Source organism: Lissotriton vulgaris, chromosome 1_1, assembly GCF_964263255.1.
Source record: "Lissotriton vulgaris chromosome 1_1, aLisVul1.2, whole genome shotgun sequence".
In the NCBI taxonomy this organism is placed as follows: Eukaryota; Metazoa; Chordata; class Amphibia; order Caudata; family Salamandridae; genus Lissotriton; species Lissotriton vulgaris.
The window spans coordinates 1,014,104,469-1,014,129,123 of NC_141685.1; the positions used below are offsets into that span (position 1 = coordinate 1,014,104,469).

The following is a 24,655-nucleotide window of genomic DNA, read 5'->3' on the forward strand; positions in this document are numbered from 1 at the left end:
GATACAGGGAATCGATTTGTATTGTTGCCCTGTGTGCCCCATTGAACCACTGCGTAATTGTCTTCATGGAGCCTCATAACTATAGACAGTAGATCTAGTGGCATCCCTAGGTCATTTAGGAACCTCCAGAGTTTGTTTCGTCGAACCAAATCAAATGCAGATTTAAGCTCCACAAATGCACCCATGTTAAAATGCAAGAATAGAACATGTGGCAGAATTTAGAATAACTCATCAGCTTCTCCCTTTTCATCTACTGCTAATTGTGATGAGAAGTGTGAGAGACACTTATCTGGGGCTACAGAATTACATAGGGGAGAGTGCTTGCCCTATTCTCCCCCATTTTACCATTTGCCAGAATTTTTGGAGGTTTTTCCCTGTACTGGCTAAGTAGAGATCTTGTCATCTCTGCTCATCCCAGTCTTTTTTGGCTTTCAGTGGCATTGCTTTGGATCTGTTTTGTGTTTGTTTAATACTAGCCAGATCTTTTGATTTGATTGCTACCGCTAAGGACTGGTTTGCCTCTCTGCAGACCTTGTTGTACCAATTGCCTTATGTCGCTTTCTCCTTACTGTGGTCTCCAAGAGGTTTTAAAAAATAAGGCTTTATTTTTCTAAACAGGTCTTCGTGTGCCCTAGTTCTAGAGTTATTTAATGGTATTTGAGTGTGTGTGGGTGGGGGGGGGGGATTCCAACACTGCCAGAGTTTCATTAAGCCAGGATAGCTTGACTCCAGTGGCATGGAGAGTACATCTGGGCATACCCGTCCCATTAGGGGTAACAAATGCAAAAAGAACAATTGATGGACATAATGCAGAACAATGTCATACATTCACCCCAGTACAGAGATCTTGGCCTAAATCCATTGTTTTCTTTTGCTCACCATGCCATTCCAGAAGACCTGGCTTGGCAGTTTGAGCTGGACTGTTCCATGAGGCACAGGGTCAAGACTGATTTGCATATAGCTTGGTTTGAACTGAGGCGGTGAAGTAAGCTAAAGAACGATGATGGATTCAACCAAGATCTGTGACTGAGGAGGAGTGTCTGAAAAGTTTCAGCGCTTCGTCCATCATCTCCGTCTGTTTGCTTTGCTTGCCCTATGTTGGCTGGGTATGCCCAGACGTGGGTTCCCTGCTCTCCATGCCACTGGAGTCAAGCTATCCTGGCTGATGAGGGGTGAAACCCCGAAAGCAGTCCTAGGATGCTTGTTTTTAGTCCAGGGAGGACCTGGCCTGGCAGTTTAGGCTGGACTGTTCCCTTTGAGTGCAGGGTCAAGACTGATTTGCATATGGCTGGGTTCAAACTGGAATGGCATGGTGAGCAAAGAAAACGATGGATTTAGGCCTAGATCTCTGTACTGGTGTGAATGTATGACATTGTATTGCATTCTGTCCATCAATTGTTCTTTTTGAATTGGACTGCTAAAGCACCAAAAATGAAGTCTGTTGTCCAGGTTTACAGTTTTGTATCCTGAAACACTTTAGAAGCAGGGGCTAAGAGGGTTCATGGATCAATATGACAAAGTCCATTAGGCCAAAGAGCATTGTTGTTTGGCACATTGTGTGGCATTAAATGACTGGCACCAGCAAAGTAAGGGTGGGTCTGATTATTTGTTTTCTGCAGACGTGGAGAGATGCCATTGATATATAACTACACAAATCAATAGACCTCACAAAGCATTGACGTTTGAAGTGCTGAATGTGAAATTGTGATTCCCAATATAGTTACTGCCACGGATGTGGTAACACTGATCCGATCAAGATTAGATTTTTTCACATTTTTATTTTTTAACGTTACTTTCTTCAACCTCTGTGTAGCTTCCTCACAACTTTTATCCGCCCCCTCTGATCCTTCGCTGTGTTGCTTCTGTATTCCCCTGGCCTCCTTCATAAGTTGCTTCTACTCCCACTGTCTGCTTAAAATAAAATAAACGCTTTTGAGTTTCATGAATTTTTGGTTCAAGTGTGTTTATTTGTTGTGGCTGGTAGTTTGGGTTACCCTTTGTGTCACTGTAAAGGAATACTTTGGAGTGTACTGCAATTATAATAAGTAGCTTTTGTAAACCAGACCAATAAAGACACTATGAACTGTACTGTAACTTAAAGACACTTAACTGTACTGTAACAAATCAACTCATTTTGTGGAAATATGGAGCTGAAAAATGTGATTCTCTACTTTTATAAACGTATTCCTTTAATTGGGGTGGGGGAGATCTTGGTATCTAGAATAAAAATGGTTATCCTGGTTATTTTGCCCATCTTAATACAAGGAAATGTTAAGCAGTTTCTAAATGTATACCCAAAACACTAAGAATGCTGCATTTAAGCCAAACATACCATAGTGAGCTGCACTATATATATATATATTCACTGAAAAAACCATAGGTTTCACACCAGTTATAGTTAGGAATTAGCATTTAAAAAACCTATTAAATTCACTGAAAAAAAACATAGGTTTCACACCAGTTATAGTTAGCTGGAAATTTTACTGACATGAAATCATTGAAATTCCCACGTTATAGTTAGTTGGACTCACTATAACTTGCGCGCCTGCAATGCACTGCTGATGACGTCACATATTACATCACTCATGACATGGTCAGTGACATCACTCATGACATCACTGATGACACCATCCAGTGAATGTGTGTCTTTCTGAAAAATAAATATGTTTTTTATATGTATATGTAAAGGTCGATGGAAAAATAAATGTTGAAATAAGTGTCTTAATGTATGTTTTTTTATATGCGTGTGTTAGTTAGTGAATGACTGTCTCACTAGTGTCTTCATCAGTAACTACATATGTTTTAATCTAGTATATGTGAGTATTGATATATATAAGTGAGTATTTGTGAGAGATTGAAAGAGTTCCTGTTTAAATAAGTATGTGTTTCTATAAGTGATTGTTTAAGAGAGTAAGTATGTGTAATTTTCTTTAGAAGTAAGGTGGTAGTGTGTGTATAGTTGTATATGCAAATAAATGGATGTTCAATAGTTTATTTGCATGTGTGAGTATGTGTGTGAGCAACTTTTGAATGACTGTCGGTGTGTAAAAGGATGTATAGGTGTTTCACTACATATGAGTGACTATATACAACTGTTGGTGAATGAGTGGATGTGTATATAGATGGTGGTATTACTGAATTGGTTGTTGTAACTGGTATGGGTATCTCTATTTTTTTGAAAATTTTAGTTTCTATTTTTGAATATGTGTTTCAAGGGTTACATTACACTGAAAGGAGGTCTGTCACAAGGATGGTGTCATCAGTGATGTCATGAGTGATGTCACTGACCATTTCACGAGTGATGTAATATGTGACGTCATCAGCAGTGCATTGCAGGCGCGCAAGTTATAGTGAGTCCAACTAACTATAACGTGGGAATTTCAATTGTTTTAGGTCAGTAAAATTTCCAGCTAACTATAACTGGTTTGAAACCTATGGTTTTTTCAGTGAATTTAATAGGTTTTTTAAATGCTAATTCCTAACTATAACTGGTGTGAAACCTATGGTTTTTTCAGTGAATTTCATGTTTTTTAAATGCCAATTCCTAACTATATATAGGACCTCAAATCTATGAAATGTAATATGTCTTATAATGAATCCTATATTGTATATTTATATTATACTATTTTATTATTTTTGTTTATGATTTTTTTTTTTGCCCTGGTGCGCTCCCGTGGCGCGTACCGGGGAGCGCCCCGGTCAGCGCAATTTTGCTGCGCGCCCCGGGGCGCGTAACGGTGAGCGTCCCGTTAGCGCTATTGGCGCAAATGAAAACATCATCATGATGTATCGCGTCTGTGTGATACGCACGGCGTAAGCGCGCCCGGAAGCACCCACGCGCATAGGAACGCGCTACGTAAGCGCGTCGGGTCATGTGACCTGAAAATAACACTTTTCATTGGTTCATAACAGTTTTGGTTTCATAATGATGAAACCCCTGGTCTTGTGACCTGAAAATAACACTTTTCATTGGTTCAGAACAGTTTTTTTTCCAAATGATGAAAGCCCCCACCTTTTTTCCTCATTCTCACTTTGTACTTTGAGTGAGGAAGACCTGTTTCCAGAGCTATTACTACCTATTTCTACTCAGAAATGGCTACAGTAGCAGCAGCAGCTGGATCATCTGCCCCACCACCACCACAAGGACAACCAGAACATCTCATTGGTGGTCAAGAAGAAGAGGAGGAGGAGGAGGAGGAGGAGGAGGAGGAGGAAGAAGAGGAGGAGGAAGGGACAAGGCAGTTCCTGCAAGAAAACACTCCACCATACAAACCTAAGGAGCACTATATATGGGAGTTTTTTAAAATCCCAACTGGTTTAAAAAAAGTAAACGCTGCAAAGGTGACCTGTCTCATCTGTGGTGCTGTGCTATCCAGGGGGAACCCTACAAAAAAATATTCCTTTGGGAATCATACAATGATTCAGCATATGCAGCGTTTGCACCCTATTAACTTTTCAGCAGCAGAGATGAGAGAACTCTGCAAAAACCTACCCCAATCATCTGGCACAACCTCAACAACCAAAGAACCCACTCCATCGGGTCCAGAAGCAAGTCAGTTGATTTCAAGTATCCAACCAAAGTTTGGGGGATACAAAATTGTGTGTGTACATTGTGGGAAATTAATCACTTATGGTGAGCAGAGCATTACACTCATCATGCTTGCTGGTGATAGCCACAAATGCACAAAGAAGCCTTAATTTTTTCCTGTTTTTTTTGCTCCAGTTGAGCCATTTCCAAATCCCTGTTTTTTGTTTTTCCCTATAAAAAATACAAAAAAAATATAAAACTGTTCATAAAAGCCAAAAAAAGTAAAAAATGTTCAAAAAAACAATAACAAAAATATAAAACAACAAAAAGAATTAAAAAACAGTTCTTTTTAGAACTACCTCCAATTTATAAAAAAAAGGCTTCATTTTTTTTAAACGATTCAGAAAAGGGGGTGGTGATGAACAGAGTGTCTGAATTAAGCAGACCACTCTTACCCAGTCCAAAGATCAGGGCTTGATCCATCACCGTTTTTTAGCTCACTGCACCATCCCAGCTCAGAACTTGGCTATATGCAAATTAGTCTGACCCTGGCCCAGTGCATCATGGGAACAGGGCAGACCAAACTACCAAGCCAATTCTTATACTGGGAAGGAAACAAGCTTCCGGGGCCCGGTTTCTGGCATTTCAGCCGTCTTCGGCCCGGCTTGCTTGAATCCTGATGGTGCAATGAGCAAGGGACTCACATCTGAGTATACCCTTCCACGCTTATGGTGGACAAAAACGATTCAGAAAAGGGGGTGGTGATGAACAGAGTGTCTGAATTAAGCAGACCACTCTTACCCAGTCCAAAGATCAGGGCTTGATCCATCACCGTTTTTTAGCTCACTGCACCATCCCAGCTCAGAACTTGGCTATATTCAAATTAGTCTGACCCTGGCCCAGTGCATCATGGGAACAGGGCAGACCAAACTACCAAGCCAATTCTTATACTGGGAAGGAAACAAGCTTCCGGGGACCGGTTTCTGGCATTTCAGCCGTCTTCGGCCCGGCTTGCTTGAATCCTGATGGTGCAATGGGCAAGGGACTCACATCAGAGTATACCCTTCCACGCTTATTATTCATTTTTTTTAAAGTCTGTCATTCTTTTTTCCCCATGGTATGCTCCCAGGTGCGCGTACCGGGGCGCTGCCATAGATATATATATTTTTTTGAACCTAAATTACTCAAAAACCACTGGAGCACATATCTTGAGACATAGCAAAGGCACATCGGGCTGCCAGTCCCTACAATTTTGCCAAGTTCGGTGGAAATCCATTCAGCCGTTCGGGCTAAAACTGAAGTCAACCGCCCTATGGAAATTAACATGGGGAAAACACGTTTTGGGACCCCCCTTTTATCTCGGCCCCCGCTTGATGAATTTGACAAAATTGTAGGGACTGGTAGCCCGATGTGCCTTTGCTATGTCTCAAGATATGTGCTCCAGTGGATTTTGAGTAATTTAGGTTCAAAAAAATATATATATCTATAGCAGCGCCCCGGTACGCGCACCGGGGCGCGTACCGGGCGCGCCACGCGACTTGCGCACGGAAAGCTGATTGGCTGTCGGGTGTCTGTGAACATTCTAAACAGTCCGGAGCGGCCGCCATCTTGTGTCTCGTAGGATCGAGACACAAGAGGTGGCCAAAACAAAGGGGGAATTGACCATAAGGGGGCAGAGTAGACCCTCCCTGACCCCCTAGGTTTGATGTGGGGGCTTTAAAAGGGCCCCGTGGGGCAAAAAAACAAAGTGATTTTTTTTCCGATTTTTGCGGGGGAAGCGCCCGGTACGCGCACCGGGGAGCGGACCGGGTGGTGTACTATGGGGGAAAAAGAATGACAGACTTTTAAAAATTGTATGTTTATTAATTGGGTTTTTTTTTGTTTTTTTTATTTAAGTACCAACATGTAGGTATCAATGTAGAGTCTAAAATTTAATATACACCGTCTCCTTTGTAGATATCTTGCATGTTATTACAGAAGTTATTGTGGTATATGGAATTCATACCATAGTCTGTCAGGAAAGCAGAAACAACATGGAGGCGGAAGATGATAAAGAGATGTTAAATACACATTGGAGATAATATAGTGGGAGAAAGGAAGTAACTATGAGCAAACTTACTACGTAACACAAAAAAGTTGTATCGTATATTTTAAGTCTCACTTTATATTATATCTATTTTGGTACTATTTCATAATTTACTTATAAAAAAGAATAATGTCTCAAACAATTTTTAATTTTTAAATAAAAATGTATTGTTGTGATTTTTCAAAATCTAAAAGAATTTGCAACATTAATTCATCAGGTATGTCCTCCTTTTCATTCCATGATTCAATTTCTTCTACACAATTAAGTCTTGGTCCAGAGAGTTATCCATAAAGTCTATTTCATCTTTGTCTTCCTTAGGGTTGTTTTCCCTATTCATTTCCTTCCATTTTCTTGCTGTAAATTGCATAACAAATAAATATATCAGTAGAGATAGGGCATTGTTGGGTTTAAGTTCAGACAGGTACTTCTGCATTTTTAACAGTGAAGTAATTTTTGGGCAGTGTATGGTTTCAGGCAGGAAGTAGAACTATTAAAAAGTGCCTGTGATGAAGCCTAAGTAAATTCATAATTATACCAGAGAAGCCTAACTCAATCCATAATTATAATAGTCAAGCCTATCTGAATGTCTAACTCTTACAGAGGGACAGTATATAACTATCTGAAAACGTTTCCCAAATTAACTTAAAGTGCATAACCTAGTTCTCCTTTTAAATTAACAACTTACCTTTTTCAAATTAGTTGAAGTTTTCTGTCAAACTTTTTTCCAAATGTACCTTAGGTAGTTAGTCAAAATGGCTGTGTTTCCCTCATTTTTCATATATATTCATGTACTTAACCAATCAAATGTCAGCACATAAAAGTACAAAATGTAAGTAACATTTTAATTGGTTCAAAATTCAAACAGTTTCATATGTGTTTTTGTCATGTAATTTACCTCAGGATATTTAGACAGGGCTACAGCTCAAATGGCTCAATGGAATACCACCAAATTTGGGTAAATGCTAGGGACTGCTATGTAGTAGGGCGTATTCTATATTTGGTGCAAGTGTCTCCAGTGGTTTTTCTGTAAATTACTTTCCCACCTTTTTTTTGGGAGCACTTACCGGTGCGCGCCCCGGTACGCGCACCGGCAGCGTTACGGGAGTCCTCCATTTTGTGTTTCGGTACAATCGAGACACAAGATGGAGGACAAACAACGTTGGGAATGGGTAGAAGGGGGCACGGTAGACACTTCCTGACCCTCTAGGTTTTCTGAGGGGGGCTTAGGAGGCTCATATAGGCCACACAAAAAAAATTAAAAATTTCGCGGGTGAGCGCCCGGTACGCACACCGGAAGCGTACTTTGGTGAAAAATAGCGAAAAAGTTAGAAAATGAAAATCTTTATGAGTGATCAGAGGTAGGGTAGCCCTGAAAAGAGCTTTTGGGTTCTGTGGCTGATTTAAGTACCTACAAGTAGGTTCCAATGCACAGTCTTAAATTCAGGAGGAATATTCTATTCCCCTCATCTGAGAAGTGCACACCATCTCCCCTGTAGATGTCTTGCATGTTGTAACGCAAGTTGTTGTTGTATATTGAACCCATTCCATAGTCTCTCATGTAAGCAGAAACAGATTTATTCACATGTTTCCGTGCTTTCTCAAATGGTGGACAAAATTGGTTGGACCAGTTCCATTTCTTTCTTTGGCATATATTGGAATATACCAAGGCAGTTTGTGGAAAAAGTGTCATCAATTGATCAAAGGTGTCCTTTAAAAGCATTTCCAGACCAACCCCAGTCATAGTGCCCAAATCATTTCCACCACAGTGCACTATTAAGAGGTCAGGGTTTGGCAGATGCAAAAAGGTTTTCACCAATGGTATCAATTGGTGACATCTCAATCCTCTCTGGCCAATCCACTTAATTTTCACATTTGATAAATCAAGGTTGTGATAATTTCTGCTTGTTGTATACCTTTGAGCCCAGTGGATGTAGCCATGTCCAATAATCCATACAGAATACATGATGTGAGAAGGTTCTGGTGCAGTCAGATGAAGTGTGGGAATGAAATGGCAGTTGGAACAGTAGGAGTATACAAAATAAAATTGTGGAGTTTCCCTGCTGTTGAATCACAAGCAATGATTGGTGGATTCAGATAGTAGAAAACTGAAAGTTAGGGTGCATGGTTGTGTTGCGTGAAAGAAGCAATTTGAATGGTTAAGAAAAAGTCACTAAAAGCAATAATGCCCTGGATAAGCTGGTGTATTGAGAGGTCAAACATCCTTGCTGACTTAATTTGCAACATTGTAGAATAAACTTTTGAACCTGAGGGTTCAGGTAGGAGGGAGTTGCTATGGTAACAGACAGAAAGGTCTGAGGGGGGGGGGAGGGTGTTGGTTTGAAAATAGTGAGGGAAGACTTTTGATTGGTTTAAATAAGGCATATGTGTGTAGAATTAGAGATTTTCTATGCCAGTCTTGGTTTCAGTGTATTGAGTGCACACCTTTTGCTCTGCTAAAGAAAAATTGGTGTGTGTCTGACACTGTTCTCAATCTCCCAAAGCATTTGTAAAGGTAAGTAATGATTCATTTAATTTAATTAGAGATTTGTTTGCTCTATGGAGAATATTTGGAAGCAGATAGTGAAGTTTCAGTAGTGAAATTGATTGCTTGTACATAGGACTTGTGCTGTGTTTGTAAAAAGTTATTTAAAAAACGATTTTGGGGTAAAAGAATGGCTTTTATATTTTTGAGAAGTAATTAATAGTGTTTGCCACATTAAATAAATATATTTGAATCTTTTAGAATGATGTCACTTGCATTACCTCAGATTTAGAAGCATATTGAGATTCTTTTTTATTGGTTTGTGGCATGTTTTTGGGAAATGCTGGCTATGAACATTTACAAGATAGGGGATTTGTATTTTGTGAAACAGTGAGGTTTCAGTAGTGAAATTGAATGCTTGTACATAGGTCCTGTGTTGTGCTTCTAAAATGTTATTCCAAAAACGATTTTGGGGGCAAATCAATGGTATTTACATTTGGGCTTCATTTATGATTGCTTTGTGCTGCCGGTGCATCTCTTTAAACATGGAAAAAAGTGACGCTCTGGTGGCGCAAGGCCTTCATAAATAAGGCCCTGAGTTTTTTTGCTGTTGGTTTGTGTCTTGCTTTTTGATAATGCTTGCTATGAACATTTGCAAGATAGAGGATTTGTACTTTGGGAAACAGTGAGGTTTCAAAAGTGAAATTGACTGCTTGTACATAGGTTCTGCGCTGTGTTTCATAAATGTTATTCAAAAAACGATTTTGGGGGAAATCAATGGTATTTTCATTTGGCCCTTATTTATGATTGCCTTGTGCTGCTGGTGCATCACTTTAAACATGGGAAAAAGTGACGCTCTGGTGGCGCAAGGCCTTCATAAATAAGGCCCTGAGTTTCTTTGCAGTTGGTTTGTGTCTTGCTTTTTGATAATGCTTGTTCTGCACATTTGCAAGATAGAGGATTTGTAGTTTGGGAAACAGTGAGGTTTCAAAAGTGAAATTGAGTGGTTGTACATAGGTTCTGCGGAGTGTTTTTTAAATGTTATTCAAAAAACGATTTTGGGGCAAATCAATGGTATTTACATTTGGCCCTTATTTATGATTGCCTTGTGGTGCCGGTATGTCACTTTTAACATGGGAAGAAAGTGATGCACTGGTGACGCAAGGCTTTCATAAATAAGGCCCCGAGTTTTTTTGTTGTTGGTTTGTGTCTTGCTTTTTGATAATGCTTGATATCAGCATTTGCAAGATAGAGGATTCGTATTTTGTGAAATAGTGAGGGTTCAGTAGTGAAATAGAGTGCTTGTACATAGGATTTTCGCCGTGTTTCTAAAATGTTATTCAAAAAACGATTTTGGTGGTAAATCAATGGTATTTTCATTTGGCCCTTATTTATGATTGCCTTGTTGTTGTCCTGGTGCATCACTTTAAACATGGGAAAAAAGTGACGCTCTGGTGGCGCAAGGCCTTCATAAATAAGGCCCTGAGTTTATTTGCTGTTGGTTTGTTTTTTGCTTTTTGATAATGCTTGTTATGAACATTTGCAAGATAGAGGATTTGTATTTTGGGAAACAGTGAGGTTTCAAAAGTGATATTGAGTGGTTGTACATAGGATCTGCGCTGTGTTTTTTAAATGTTAATCAAAAAACGATTTTGGGCGCAAATCAATGGTATTTACATTTAGTTCTTATTTATGATTGCCTTGTGGTGCCGGTATGTCACTTTTAACATGGGAAGAAAGTGATGCACTGGTGGCGCAAGGCCTTCATAAATAAGGCCCTGAGTTTGTTTGCTGTTGGTTTGTTTTTTGCTTTTTGATAATGCTTGCTATGAATATTTGCAAGATAGAGGATTTGTATTTTGGGAAACAGTGAGGTTTCAAAAGTGATATTGAGTGGTTGTACATAGGTTCTGCGCAGTGTTTCTTAAATGTTATTCAAAAAACGATTTTAGGGGCAAATCAATGGTATTTACATTTGGCCCTTATTTATGATTGCTTTGTGGCACCAGTGCGTCTCTTTTAACATGGGAAGCACTGGTGGCGCAAGGCCTTCATAAATAAAGCCCTGAGTTGCTGTGGTATAAACTTTAATATGTTGCAAAATAGTGTTTATATCGTTTGCTTTTTGTCATTATTTTGTTGTTTGCTAATAGTGGTCTTTAATGTGTTATTTTTTTCAGAACCACAGATTGAAATCAACATTTTAAAAGCAAGCAAAAATGCAGTCAAGGCAAAGGAGTAGAAAAAATACCATACGTAAAAGGACAAAATCATCAAAGGAATTAAAGGAATCCTCTACAACAAGTACTTCAAAAAACACCAGAAAAGCTCCTGGTAAGACAATTAAGTCTTTTCTTCGCAATTTATGTAGATCAAAAAGAAATGTAAACGGTAATGTGAAGATCCAGAAGCAGAGACCAAATCTAAAAAGGAAGGAGAGGCCCTCAAAAAATTTCTCTATTGGAGTGGGAGAGAAGAGTATGGATAGCAATAGAAGGTTAAATCAATTTAGGGACATTCGTAGACGAATAAATCGCAATAGAGTAGTTTTAAATTTGCTGAAAAATGAAAAGAAAGGTAAACAGAGAGCTGCTTTTTACAAGAAAAAGAAAAGTGTAGAGAAGATTGTTGATCAGGCTTTTGAAGTTAAGAAAAAATTATTTATTTTAGTAATCAATAGAATTAGGATACTTAATAAGGCAATTGAGGTTTTCAAATCGAACAGTAGATGGAAAAGAATTATTAATCGGACTAATTTTTGTGAAGTATTTTCTGGAGAATGGATGCATAGTTCAAGTTCTGAGCCATTTTTTAATGAGGAGAGTTACTTTCAGGAAAATGATTTGGTGCATGCAGTTGACACCAGTGGTCGAGCATATGAGGTGAAAGATGGTTGTGTGATGGAAAAAGAGAAACTTATGTCTAGAGATGCAGAAGAGGTGTTAAGTGATGAAGTTTTAGGGAGACGTACTAAGGGTCCAGTGTACACATGGAAGTGCAGTAGTATTTGTAGTGTGCGACAGGATTCAATTGATTTGCTTCGAAATTTCTTACGTACATATAGTACACAGGTTTGCATGGGCATTCACTGGCTTGTCTTTCTAGAAAAGTATGTCAGAGTGTTTTTCATCATTTTAGGATGTTAGCAGTGCATCATAATAAGGTGAGGAAATTAGTGAGAAGGTTGTATTATGCAAAAAGTCCAGAACTTAGGCTTAAACAGTTAAACAGTGCTCTTTTGCATGGATCTGAAGTAGATGTGAAGACTATTTGTGAAGAAATTTAGTTTTGTTATTTTGGGAACAAAGAGGACAGTGTAGAAATGGATATAGTAATGGATGGTAATGTGGAAGACAATGTACAGATTTCAAGTACAGAAAAGTTTGACGAGGAAATTACCAAGTTTAAGGTGAAATCAAGTGAAAGGCCTAATTTAACTTGTGTGTGTTGTCGACGGACTCATAAGATTCAGACTAGGTTAGTTGATTTATATGCAAAAAGTGAAATGGAAAACAATAGTGAATGGAAGGATTTTGTAAGTTATTTGTTGGTGGAGAATTCTTTTGATTTGAGTTTTGATCAGCGTATTTGTAATTATTGTTTTAAAAAATTAAATGAAAATAGAATGCCTGCTAGAGCTGTTCATAATAATCTTCAGTTGATAGATATTCCTTCTGAATTGATGGATTTAAATACTTATGAATCTATTTTGATTCAATGTGTCCATCCTTTTCAGGCTATTGTTCGCATGGAGCCTAAGATAGGGAAATTGCCTCCTACAGATTTACAAAGAGGATTAAAGGGAAGATTTGTTTATTTGCCTCTAGATGTCAAGAAAAATATTGATACAATTGGTGTAGAAAGAGTAGAAGAGGATCCTCTGGTTATTCTAGTTAATGGGGTTCCGACAAAGAGTAAGAAAATCTGGCAAGATTTAGTGGATGTTAGGAAAGTCAAAAAGGCAACGTTGCATTTAGTCAAAAACAATGAGTACTATAAAGATGTAAGTGTTGGAGCAGAGGAAACAGCTACAGAAGAAGACAGTGATTGTTCAGTTGGCCAAATTGAAAAAGTTGATGTGTCTAGAAGTGAAGAAATATATGAACATTATACTGTTCATCCTTTGCATTCCAAAGAAGTAATGGGGAATGCAATTGACTTGTTTCAAATGAAAGCAGCAAAAGGAAGTCCTATTAGTGTATGGGAAGAAAGTTTGGAAGCTTGTTGTTTTCCACAGTTATTTCCAACAGGTCGAGGTGGACGATATGACGATCGATCAGTTCAAATTCCTGCATCTGAATACCGGACTTTAAGATTATATGCTGAAGATCCAAGGTTTTGTCAATGCATTCCGTATTTGTTTCATCTACTGTATGAAAGTGATTTGTCTGGGCTTTCTTATGCAGTTAATCATATATTGAAAAGTGGAGCTCATCTGCAAAATGTTTCAGCAAGGGACTTTATGGAGAAAGTCAATCTGCAAGACAGTATTTTGGAATCTCAGCTAATCAATCTCATGGCATGTCAGCGTGGAACAAACGAGTATTGGTTCCGTCGTCATGGGGAATAGAAATGTATGCTAAGAAACTTAGGAACTCCTACATGGTTCCTCACTCTTAGCTGTGCTGAGTATGCATGGGACGACTTACTTCAATTTCTATGAGAGGCAAATGGAAACATACAAAATATAGAATTGAAAACACCTGGAGAACTGTGTTCTTTAGATCCAGTGAATGTTTGCAGATATTTTAATCATAGATTTGAAGCTATGATGTCTTTTATTACCAACAAAATAAATCCTCTCCTTGGAGAGGTTTTGGATGTCTTTTGGAAGAAGGAATATCAAGCGAGAGGTGCTCCTCATATACATATGTTGTTATGGATTAAAGATGCACCCAAATTTGGATCAGATTCGGATGAAACAGTGATGAGTTTCATTGAAGAGTATTCAACATGTGCTGTTCCGAAAACTACTGAAGAAAACAGTTTAAGGCAACAAGTTTTACGTTTTCAATCTCATCGTTGTGGAAAGTACTGTCGTCGAAAATTCGAAAACAAGGAAAAGTACTACACAAAATGTCATTTTGCGTTTCCACAACCAGTGATTTCTAAGGGAAGAGTAAATAATTTGATGTCATCTCTACGACATACTGTGACGAGGAAATCACCCAAAAATACATATAATTTAAAAAGAAACGAAGAGTCCAAGTACATCAACGACTACAACCCAGTGATTTTGTCCATGTGGAATGCTAACATGGATATTCAGTTTGTTGCTGACTACTCTATTGCTGTGGCTCAATATGTGACATCTTACATCACAAAAAAAGAAAAAACAGAACTGAAGGAAATGTGGGAGGACATTTCACATGAAAAGAGTCTAAGCAAGAATTTATACAGTTTCAGTCTAAAGATGTTGTCGCATCGAGAAATTGGAGCATATGAATGTTCTGATCGGTTATCATCAGCAAGTCTCTATGCCAAATCAAGAACAATCATTTGGGTGAGTCTAGGTCTTGCTGCAACACGAAACCGAGTTTTGAAATCTGTACAAGAAATTGAATATTTGGCGGAGAAAGAACCAAACAGTACAGATATTTTGAAGACAAATATGTTGGATACATACTATCCAAATAGAAGTACTCACCTTGAGAACACTTGTTTGTATGAAGTTCTGCAAAACTACAGTTATAAGAGGAACATTACAGAAGATATCAATAATGGAAAATATGCTGTCATTGGGTATGAAGGATGTCTAGTGAAGCAGAGAAAAGGCCATTTGATTAATCATCAAAAATTGAGTTGCGAAGCTCCAGACAAAAGAGAATTTTACTATTTAGCTCTTTTGCAACTCTTTAAGCCATGGCGTACACAAGAGGAACTACTTGGAGATTTTCTCCGTTATGAAGAATGCAACTAAGGATACCATAGAATGTCGTGTTTTTCAAAATTATCTGCAAATGTTGAACGAAGAAATAGAGCAAGAAACCACAATTGCTGAAGAGATTGCTAGAGATAGTTCTCAAGACAGTCAGAGTTCTACTTCATTGAGTCAGGTTCCACTAGGAGGACCAATTATCCAAAATGAAGCTGCAACTGCCATGGATGAGGTGGAAAGAGCTATGGAACAAGCTCAAGAGGATGGAGTTAACTTAGAAGATTTGGTAAAGCAACTAAACGTTGAGCAGAAAAAGATATATGACGAAGTTACATAACAGATTGAACATGGATTCAGACATGAGAAAAAAGTGTGCTCATGTACATCATTTAAGCCTGTTCGACTGTACGTAAGTGGACAAGCGGGACCAGGAAAAAGTTTTCTGATTAAAGCCATTGCAACTTATTTGCAGAAAAGGACTGAATCACCGTTGTCTTGTGTTGTAACCGCTCCAACTGGACTGGCAGCACATAACATTAAAGGGATTACTCTACATCGTTTACTGATGCTGCCAGTTGAGCATGATAGTAAATTGCATTACAACAAGCTATCTGGTGATGCGTGTTCTGAAGTTTCCAGAGTCTTGAAGAAAATGAAACCTTTCATCATTGATGAAGTAAGCATGGTCTCAAATCTAATGCTTGCTTTTGTGCATTTGAGAATGCAAGAAATTCTTAGAACAGAGTATGATGTGTTATTTGGAGGAAAACACATTATTGTTTTTGGAGATCTACTGCAGTTGACTCCAGTTAAAGGACAACCAGTGTTTAAAATGCTTAAGCATGAAGATACCAGAAAGTCCCTTGGAAGCATTGGAAACGTTAATATATGGTTAAATTTTAAATATGCTGAACTGCTTCAAAATATGTGACAAGCAAAGGATGAAGATTATAAAAATATTCTACAAGATGTAAGAATCGGAAAAGTACGTGAGCTTGGGAAAGAAGCTTTACATGCTCGATTAATTTCAAATTTGTATCCAAATGAAAACATTCTTCCAGAGAATATATTTAAAAAAATGACTGAGAAGAAATCTGGGATATGTTTGATGCCAACTCCGCAAGAATGTTCCATCTTCAACAACAAAATGTTAAAGTTAGAAAATGAAGAGATTGTGAAACTGGAAGCAATAGATAAAATAGAGCATATGGGTGTAACAATTGTTTTGTCAGAAAATTTGAAAACAAAATTGGATTCATTAGAGAAGAGTATTTCTAAAACAGCTGGTTTTGAAAAGACTCTGAATGTGTGTTTAAATTGTCGTATCATTTTGAGAAGGAATTTAAATGTTGAAAGAGGTCTGGTAAATGGAGCAATGGGTTATGTTGTTGATTTTGTGAATTATAGAAATAGAGATGGAATTTAATTTTTAAAAATAAAATTTGATGGCATTGAGCAAGTACAACAAATCAGTCGTTGTTCTGCTAGATTTTTGCTTGTAAAAGACTTATGTGTTCGCCAAAAACAGTTTCCTATTTGTTTGGCATATGCGGTGACAATTCATAAATCTCAAGGTTTAAGTGTAGATAGTGCTTTGGTGAACATTGGAAGATCTGTGTTTAAAGAGGGTATGGCATATGTGGCATTATCACGAGTCAGAACTTTATCAGGATTGTACTTGATTGAGTGTGATGAGACATAGATTTGTGCAGATCTAGTTTGTGTTAAAGAATACAATAGGTTAAGAAGAGAGTATGCTCCACATTTGCCTCAATATCCTCTGTTTGAAAAACGTGTGGTAGGCCGAAAAAGAAGAAATGAGGATAATAGCAGTGAGGTAGTAGCAAAAAGACAAAAAGTAGATGAAACTGTAACTCAAAACAGAAAGAAAAAGGATTCTGATGAAAATGTTGTTGGATTTAAGTTTGAAAACAGTTCTGATTGTTGAAAATCAGGATCAAAGATTGTGTGGTTTATTGAATTCTGTGTTTGAGAAATGTAGCAGTGATAGAACAAAAATAGAAAGTGTAACAGAAATTCGAAATATTTTAGATATGTGTTCTGGTCAAGATAAATTTTCACAGAACATTCAGCAGGATTGTCAGGCCTTTCTTATCAATGGCAGCATGACTGCCACAACTGTAGTTCATCAAGTACTACCAGAATAGACACTGAAAGATTTATATATTTGACTTTACCAGACTGTAAATCAGTGTCATTTAAAAATCTAATTAAAGCAGCAGATCATAATATGGTGTGTACCCAATGTACGTGCCCAATGCTATCCACATTATTTATACAAAGTTATGGTCAGTATATCATTTTAGTTTTCCAACGATGTAGACCTGATGGAACTTAATCGACAACTTGTATCAAAAATTTTGTGGCTTCTCAGTTATCAATTTCAGGAAGAACCTTTACAACTGTAGCTATTATTTATCATGACGGTTCTTCGACAACATCAGGACGTTATACATGCTATTTAAAATGTGAAAAAGGTTGGAGTTACTGCAATGATTCTCATTTGAATTATAAACAACGTTTGCCTTATGACTTTAAAAATCCTTACCTAGTGTTTTTAAAACCAAAGTTTTAGTAAAGGTAATTGGCCTTTGAAGACAGGAATAGTTAATAAAAGTTAGTTAGTTAGTTAGTCTAATGTTTAAAATTATTTATCTCATATAGGTACTGTAAGTGGATCTCACAGTAAAAAATACTCATATCTGACACGATTTGGCCGTAAGGAAAGTGTAAGGTATGATTTTCTTAGATCTTTTTTCATAGGAAGTCGATGAAATGGAAGTTATAGAGAACAACAGACTTTTTTTCCACCAAAAGGACCTTCACTATCTTCTATTTGGCCTCAAGGAAAAGTAAGTGAATCAAAGATTAGTGTACATATAGGAGTTGTAAGTTTATGTTTTTTTTTAAACACAATCTTTTAGATTGTGTTTTTTTCCCCCGCTGTTATATGATGAAGAGTTTGAACTCACTAATTTAAGTGAAATTCAATATATTCTGAGAACAGCAAAAATAAACAATGTAACATATTGTATAAATCATTCTATAGTTTGCATTGTGTATATTATATTGTATTCCCATTGTCTTACACTCATTTCCCTTTCTCCACCCTTATTTAGCTCTCTTTACTCACTTACACTGCCTTTTTTTCACTTTGTTTCATCGCTGTTCCTTTACTCCACTTCATTCACAACTCCTCAATCCAATTTCAACTGTCTGCATTTCCTCTCTCCCTTCCACTACTTTTCATCTTTGTCACATTCTCTCAGTACCACTGCTTTAGTTCTCTTCCCCTCTCTTTCCTTCTTTTGCTCCTTTACTCTTTTTCCTTTCTCACTCATTGTACTGCAGTTCACTCAGTCCTTCCCTTTGTCTTTCTGTGTACTTACTCTCTCACTCCTTTTTCCTCTATCGTTCTATATTAACCTCATTCCTTACATTCCTTCACTCTGTGACTCCCCTTCACTCACTCTCAGTCATCTTCCATTCCACTTTCTTATTAATAGTTCCTCATTTAGACTCCTCTCCTTTTCATTTATTTTCCTTTTACTTTCTTCTCTTTCCTGATTTCGTTTTGGTATCTCGCATTCTTTTAGTATCTTACTTATCTTCAGTAATTTGTTCTCTTTCTATTTCTTTTTCTCTCTTTTTTTCTCTTTCTACATTACTTTATTTCTGATTTTGTATCCTTCACTATTGCTTTATTTCTTAGTACACTTTTTTTAATTTTTTACCTCTTGACCCGTTTCCTCTATTTTAACCCCTTCTGTGCGGCGCGAATTTTGCCCCGGTGCTGAACGTTCCATTCGGCCTATGGAACCATGACGGAACGGTTCCGCCATAAGCACAGGCCACCTTACGCTCATGACGGAACCGTTCCATCATGAGCATGGAAGGGGTTAAAAAATATATTTTACTAATTATAACTTGTTTTTTCTTTTGTCTTTCACAGATACAAAGTGTAGTTCAAAGATGCAAGTAAGTTTTCATTAATTATATGGTAAGTGTGACTACAAAATGTAGTTGATCATCACCCTTTGTTTTAACCTCACTACTTTTCTCTCACCCTACCTCACCTCTGTTTTCTTGCTCTGCTTCCCTCAGTTATTCTTATCCTCCATATTTACTTCTCTTTTCCTTACTTTCCTACCACATTCAACTTCTTTCAGTGCCCCTGCTCACCCACACTCCCTCTCTTTTCTTTTTTTCTGCTTCACTTAGTCCCTTTCTGACACTCCTTCCTTTACTCTCTCTGTTCTTTCTCTCTGTCACTCCCCATGTCTTACCCTTATTCACTTTTATCCACCCTCTTTCACTCCTTTTTACTTACACTCACTGCTATTTTCTTTCCCTCCGTCACCACTGTTCCTTTTCTCTGGTTCCGTCACTACCTTTCATTCCTCATCCTTTACTCTCCTTCCTTTTACTCTCATCACTCATTCACATTCTCCCAGAACATCTGCTTTAGTCTTCTTCCTCTTTCTTCTCTTCTTTTGCTTCCTTATTCATTTTCTTTTTCTCAGTTACTTCCTCTTATACCTTTTCTCTGTTTTACTATCTATTACACAGTTCCTCTGTGTTCCTCCCTCTAGCTCTCTTTCTCTTTACACCACTCTCTTTATCCCCATTCCTCATGATGTCATGAGTGATGTCACTGACCATGTCATGAGTGATGTAATATCATCAGCAGTGCATTACACGCGCAAGTTATAGTGAGTCCAACTAACTATAACGTGGGAATTTCATTGGTTTTATGTCAGTAAAATTTCCAGCTAACTATAACTGGTGTGAAACCTATGGTTTTTTCAGTGAATATATAAATATATATATATATATATATATATATATATATATATATATATATATATATCAAGGTACTTGAAAATTTTGTAATGAGGAATATGTAGCAGAAGAAATTACCTGCTAGGTTGTTCCGTGCACCTGTGCAAGGTCCCGTCACGTTGTAGCCTTTCCGTAAAATGGTTCAGTTCCTGTGTGATTATTGAAACTGCAACAAAGAAAAAAATAGAAAGAAATCAAAACAAGCAGGAACTTGTGGGGTCCACTGTTCTTATATGAATCTGTGGGAAATGGTGTAAAGATATCATAAGTGCTTATGCTAAAGTACTATTAGAAATCATTTATCAAAGGGACTAATTAGATACATGCTAGATGCTTCAGTGTATATTTGGGACATGTATTTATCGGGCAGAAATGATCTCAACAACCACTGATGATATATCCAATTTATGATTTGTGAAAAACATCTGAGTTTTACGCAAACACCCAACCACTGGGACTGAAATTATATTATATATACAGGAAGTGAAATATCAATGACAATATTGGAAACAGAGATAAAAAAAACAGAGGTTGCCTTACATAAATAAATTACAATAAAAGGTAACATGAGAGGGCTCCTATAGTGACAAACGTTGGAAGATGCAATTTAAAAAGACAACGGTAAGTAAGGTCTAATAATTCTGTCAGCTTCCCAACCAACTGGCTGTCTTTCGATAAAAAGCAGTACTTGACTGCTTCTTGGACTGTTCTTCAGTTGGCTATGATGAATCCAGACTCATTATTTGATGGTAAAGGTGGTACAAAGGAAATGTGGTACAGTGTGTTGGCAAGTTGGATACATGCATGACAGAGTACAGCTGACCATCATTGGTAGAACTGGTTATTGAAGGCTGGGCCGAGTTATGCAAGAGTCTTTTTTTGATGTATTGAGGAAAAGTGTGAGTTTGTCTTAACAAAATTGGTCTATTTTTTCTGCAAGTGTTTTGACAAGAAATGCAATACCAACTGCTATTTTTTTTCCGTTAAGTTTGTAGAACCCATATTCAAGGAATTAGTGGAGTAAGATGGAATTAAGGATGCAGATGAACTTCTTTGAGGGCTCAGGTTGTGCAAACGAGCGTCAGTTATTGGGCTTGTGGAATCTGGATACGAAGAATTGACTGAGCCAGGTGAAATTGAGCGGTCAGGTAAGATTCTTGAGGGGAGCAGATTATTCACTGGGGTGTCATTACTAGTCTGGTGATGTTAATCGGCCTCCTTTTGAGGGAGAATTCATTGAATTAGGGTTCTACGATTAGTCTTATCTGGCGTGACCTGATTCTCTGTTACAGATAGATTGCTTGTGATTAGTCTGCCGTAGTGGATTCTCCCCTATTAAGTATTGGAAAAAGGCTAAGACTTATTAGTTGAATTGGCTTTTACCTAAGTGGGCTTGTTTTTGTTATGATTAGATTTTTTTGTTCAACTGCAATAATTATTTTAAGTGACGCTTACTGATATACGGTTGGAATTCATCATTTGAGATCCTTAATAGTAAGTCATTTGAGGGTTCATCTATTAGGCAGGCATCTGTTAAAATTTCAATTTCATCCAAGTGACCTTTTTTTGCCCTTGGTCTTTACTCGAAATAAGATACGATTCTTCAAACTGTTTTGCTAAGTGGTCATTCAAATTACATCGATATTGGTTTGCTGTATTAGAAGGGTGTACGGTATTGCTGACTTCAGCAGACGTCAGAGGAGTGGTGGCCGTCGTTTAAGGATGAGATTTTTGCTTCCCTTGTTAAAGTTGTAAAAATAAAATATTAATAAATCAACTACGTCGTCCAATCTAGACAGGTTAGATAAGTAAAATTCCTTCGCCTCTAGTAAATTAGTGTTATCAAAGGAGCTAGCAAGAGAATCATGTAGCGATGGATGGTTGATTGTTGTATAGGGTCTACTTCATGTTCCTCTATCCGAGGGTCGACTCCACATATTGAGTTAGTTTCTACATAGCTGGTGAATACGTTTGCATTGTCGTAAACCCTGCTAATTGCAGCCATTGTCGTGATCGTGTGCAGAATTGTAGAAGGTAGAGGGGAAAGCCTTGAAATAGGATTCTTGGATTCCATCAAGTTTGGATGAGTAGGCAAATGGGCCTGAACAAGACGAATGTGGAGGCTGGGATTGGTGCTTCCCGTAAAAGTGGATCCTGTTGGAAAACAGTCTCGAATAGAGGGTTGCTTTGTCACCACTGGGGTAAAGGGTCATAAAATCTGACAAAAAAGCAAAGAAGGTTGATCCATCATTTCATGAGTTGCTAAGCAGGAAAGATGCATCAAGAGTTGTATAAGTCGGTCTGGCATCCGGTGTTCGATTTCGTGAGGTCTCAGTTAGTATTCCCTACTTTCTTGGTTATAGGATTTTTTTTATTATACTTTTGTTTGACCTTGTTTTTTTTTTGTTTTTTTTTTTAGAAAACAGCGGTTCCAGTGGAGCCATACATTTACTTACAATAGTCAACAAAAAGCATAATAGCAATATCAATAGGACGGTTAATGGGGATGCTAGAGAGAGAGAAGGCTCATGACACCAGGCTTGTATAACAAGTAGATTTGTATTATTTTTTCAAAAGTAATAACATATCAAATATTAAAAAATGAATTATTAACTGTGCGAGTGTCCCAAGTGTATCTGAAGAACCAAAGAACAGTTAAGTGACAGTAGGTGAAGATATTTACAAGGTTTCTAAACAATTATATTCAAGAAAAGCGACCATTCTCGTGATGTGGACAGTACAATGTTACAGCGAATTTATACAATCATAAGCGCTGTCTGAGTGGTTCGCTTCCATAACTAGTTGACGGCGTTTCGACCCGACTGAGGATAAGGGGTCTTGTCAGGACCAAGAGTGTGGGGGACATCTAAGGGATAAGAACAAGAGGTGTCTTAAGGACTGGACCACGTACTGATAAAGGATAACTATATGGAAGGCTCGAAGGAAGTAGGTACCTGAGTTCCAAAATGCTCAATCACGTGTGGTGAGGTGTGCCAACCTTGTGCGTGAAAAACCAGAGAGTAAAAGTGTTTACTCACAGTGAACCCAGTCGGGTTCTGTACAGCGTTGAGGAGCTGGGGGGGAGACAAGAAGGCATGATAATGAGATGGGGAACAATGTGAAATAAAAAGAGGCTGGAAGATCAGTTGACCGGTTGTTTTACTTACCATTGGCGGTGGTGAGTGAGCAACTGATAGGGAAATCAAGGATTCGCTGGAATGTTGGTCTTGGTGTGGAGCCCACCAGGGGCAGTGAAATGTTCGGGTGGGTAACCGACTGGATAGTCGTTGTTTCGCTCAATCGCTAGGTGAAGTGCGCGGCCCACGATGGGGCAGTAGAAACCAAGGATGATGCCTGGGAAAAAGGAGTTTAAAGGTAAAGGTATCAGATCTGGTGTGCGACATGGGACAGGTGGGGCTGGGATCCCCAGCGTTCAATACGCTTACCTTGGGCGTCCGCTAGATAGCGTGAGGCAGTCTTACAGGATCGGACTGCTTGAGTATGGATTAGCGCACTCGTACAACGTACACGTATTACGTGCGCAGGGAGAAAAAAAGAAAAGAGCTGCAAGCTCGATCTTCCAGTGGGGAGGGGGGTGTTGTGGAGGGCAGATGGCACTGATGTTATGGAAAAGCATGTGGATTTGGAAACGAGGGCGCACACGTGAGGGACGTGAGTTGTGTGTGGCAAAATGTACGGCCATAGTATTACACAAACCACAGTGAGGGGCACTTATGTACATGAAGGCTAACAGAATAAACCATTTACATTTCGTAGTTGCCTAGTCGGGCATGTTGAGCACACAGAGTGCCTGGAGGCAGAACAATGCAATACATACATAGTATTCGACACATGGTTTATTTTTTGTTCGAAAAAACAGACACAAAAGGAATACCTCATTGAGGGTGCAATGGATACGCAGGAATAATAAAAATGCTAGTTGGAACATGCTACACGGAGTAAAAGAATTCATCATTAGACTTGCTATGGATATACAGGTAGAATGAGAGAGCCGGTTGGAATATGCTGCACAGAGCACTCTTTTGGGATACAGTTAGTTAACTGGAAGACACATTGTGAGAATGGTGAGGCGTGATGTTATCGTAAGGTGACAACAAAACCTCGCCATTCTTCAGCAGAATTTAGACCGTTATTGATTGAGTCAATACTATCAATCCAATGACATTCACGACGCTGAAGTATTTGTGTGATGTCACCACCTCTCTCTGGGATTTTCGCAATATCAATAATCTGCCATTTGATCTCATCAGCTGTGTGATTTTTTTTTGCAATGAAATGAGAGACCGCTCGCCGAGGAGACTCTGACCCGTGTTGTTGCTGCCTGCCTGGAGCCCCGTTGGGCATTGGAAGCTGCGTAGGGGAGTTGCTGCTGCAGGAGGACGGGACTGCGAGGCCCACCAGGCTGTGCGTGTCCCATCGAGCACACCTGCCGCCTCTTCCCGTGTCTCTGCCCCCTGCTCTGTGCTGCCGCTGATAACTCCTCGCGGCCCCCGCTTCGCGGGAGCCGCTCGCCGAGGAGACTCTGACCCGTGTTGTTGCTGCCTGCCTGGAGCCCCGTTGGGCATTGGAAGCTGCGTGGGGGAGTTGCTGCTGCAGGGGGACGGGACTGCGAGGCCCACCAGGCTGTGCGTGTCCCATCGAGCACACCTGCCGCCTCTTCCCGTGTCTCCGCCCCCTGCTCTGTGTGTCTTCCTTGCCCATACTATGTATGTATTGCGTTGTTCTGCCTCCAGGCACTCTGTATACTCAACATGCCCGACTAGGCAACTACAAAATGTAAATGGTTTAAATTTGTCA

The 24,655-nt window shown here is 38.7% G+C and overlaps 1 protein-coding gene across 4 annotated transcripts in view; it reads right to left on the minus strand.

Moving 5' to 3' along the window:
- Positions 1–24,655, minus strand: part of DSN1 (DSN1 component of MIS12 kinetochore complex) — a 341,302-nt gene that overhangs the window by 174,190 nt on the left and 142,457 nt on the right. For all 4 annotated transcript variants that reach the window (XM_086961432.1, XM_086961414.1, XM_086961423.1 and 1 more), the window contains one exon: positions 19,916–20,003. In XM_086961432.1, the coding sequence (XP_086817558.1) occupies positions 19,916–20,003 (88 nt within the window). The remainder of the gene's footprint in view (positions 1–19,915; positions 20,004–24,655) is intronic.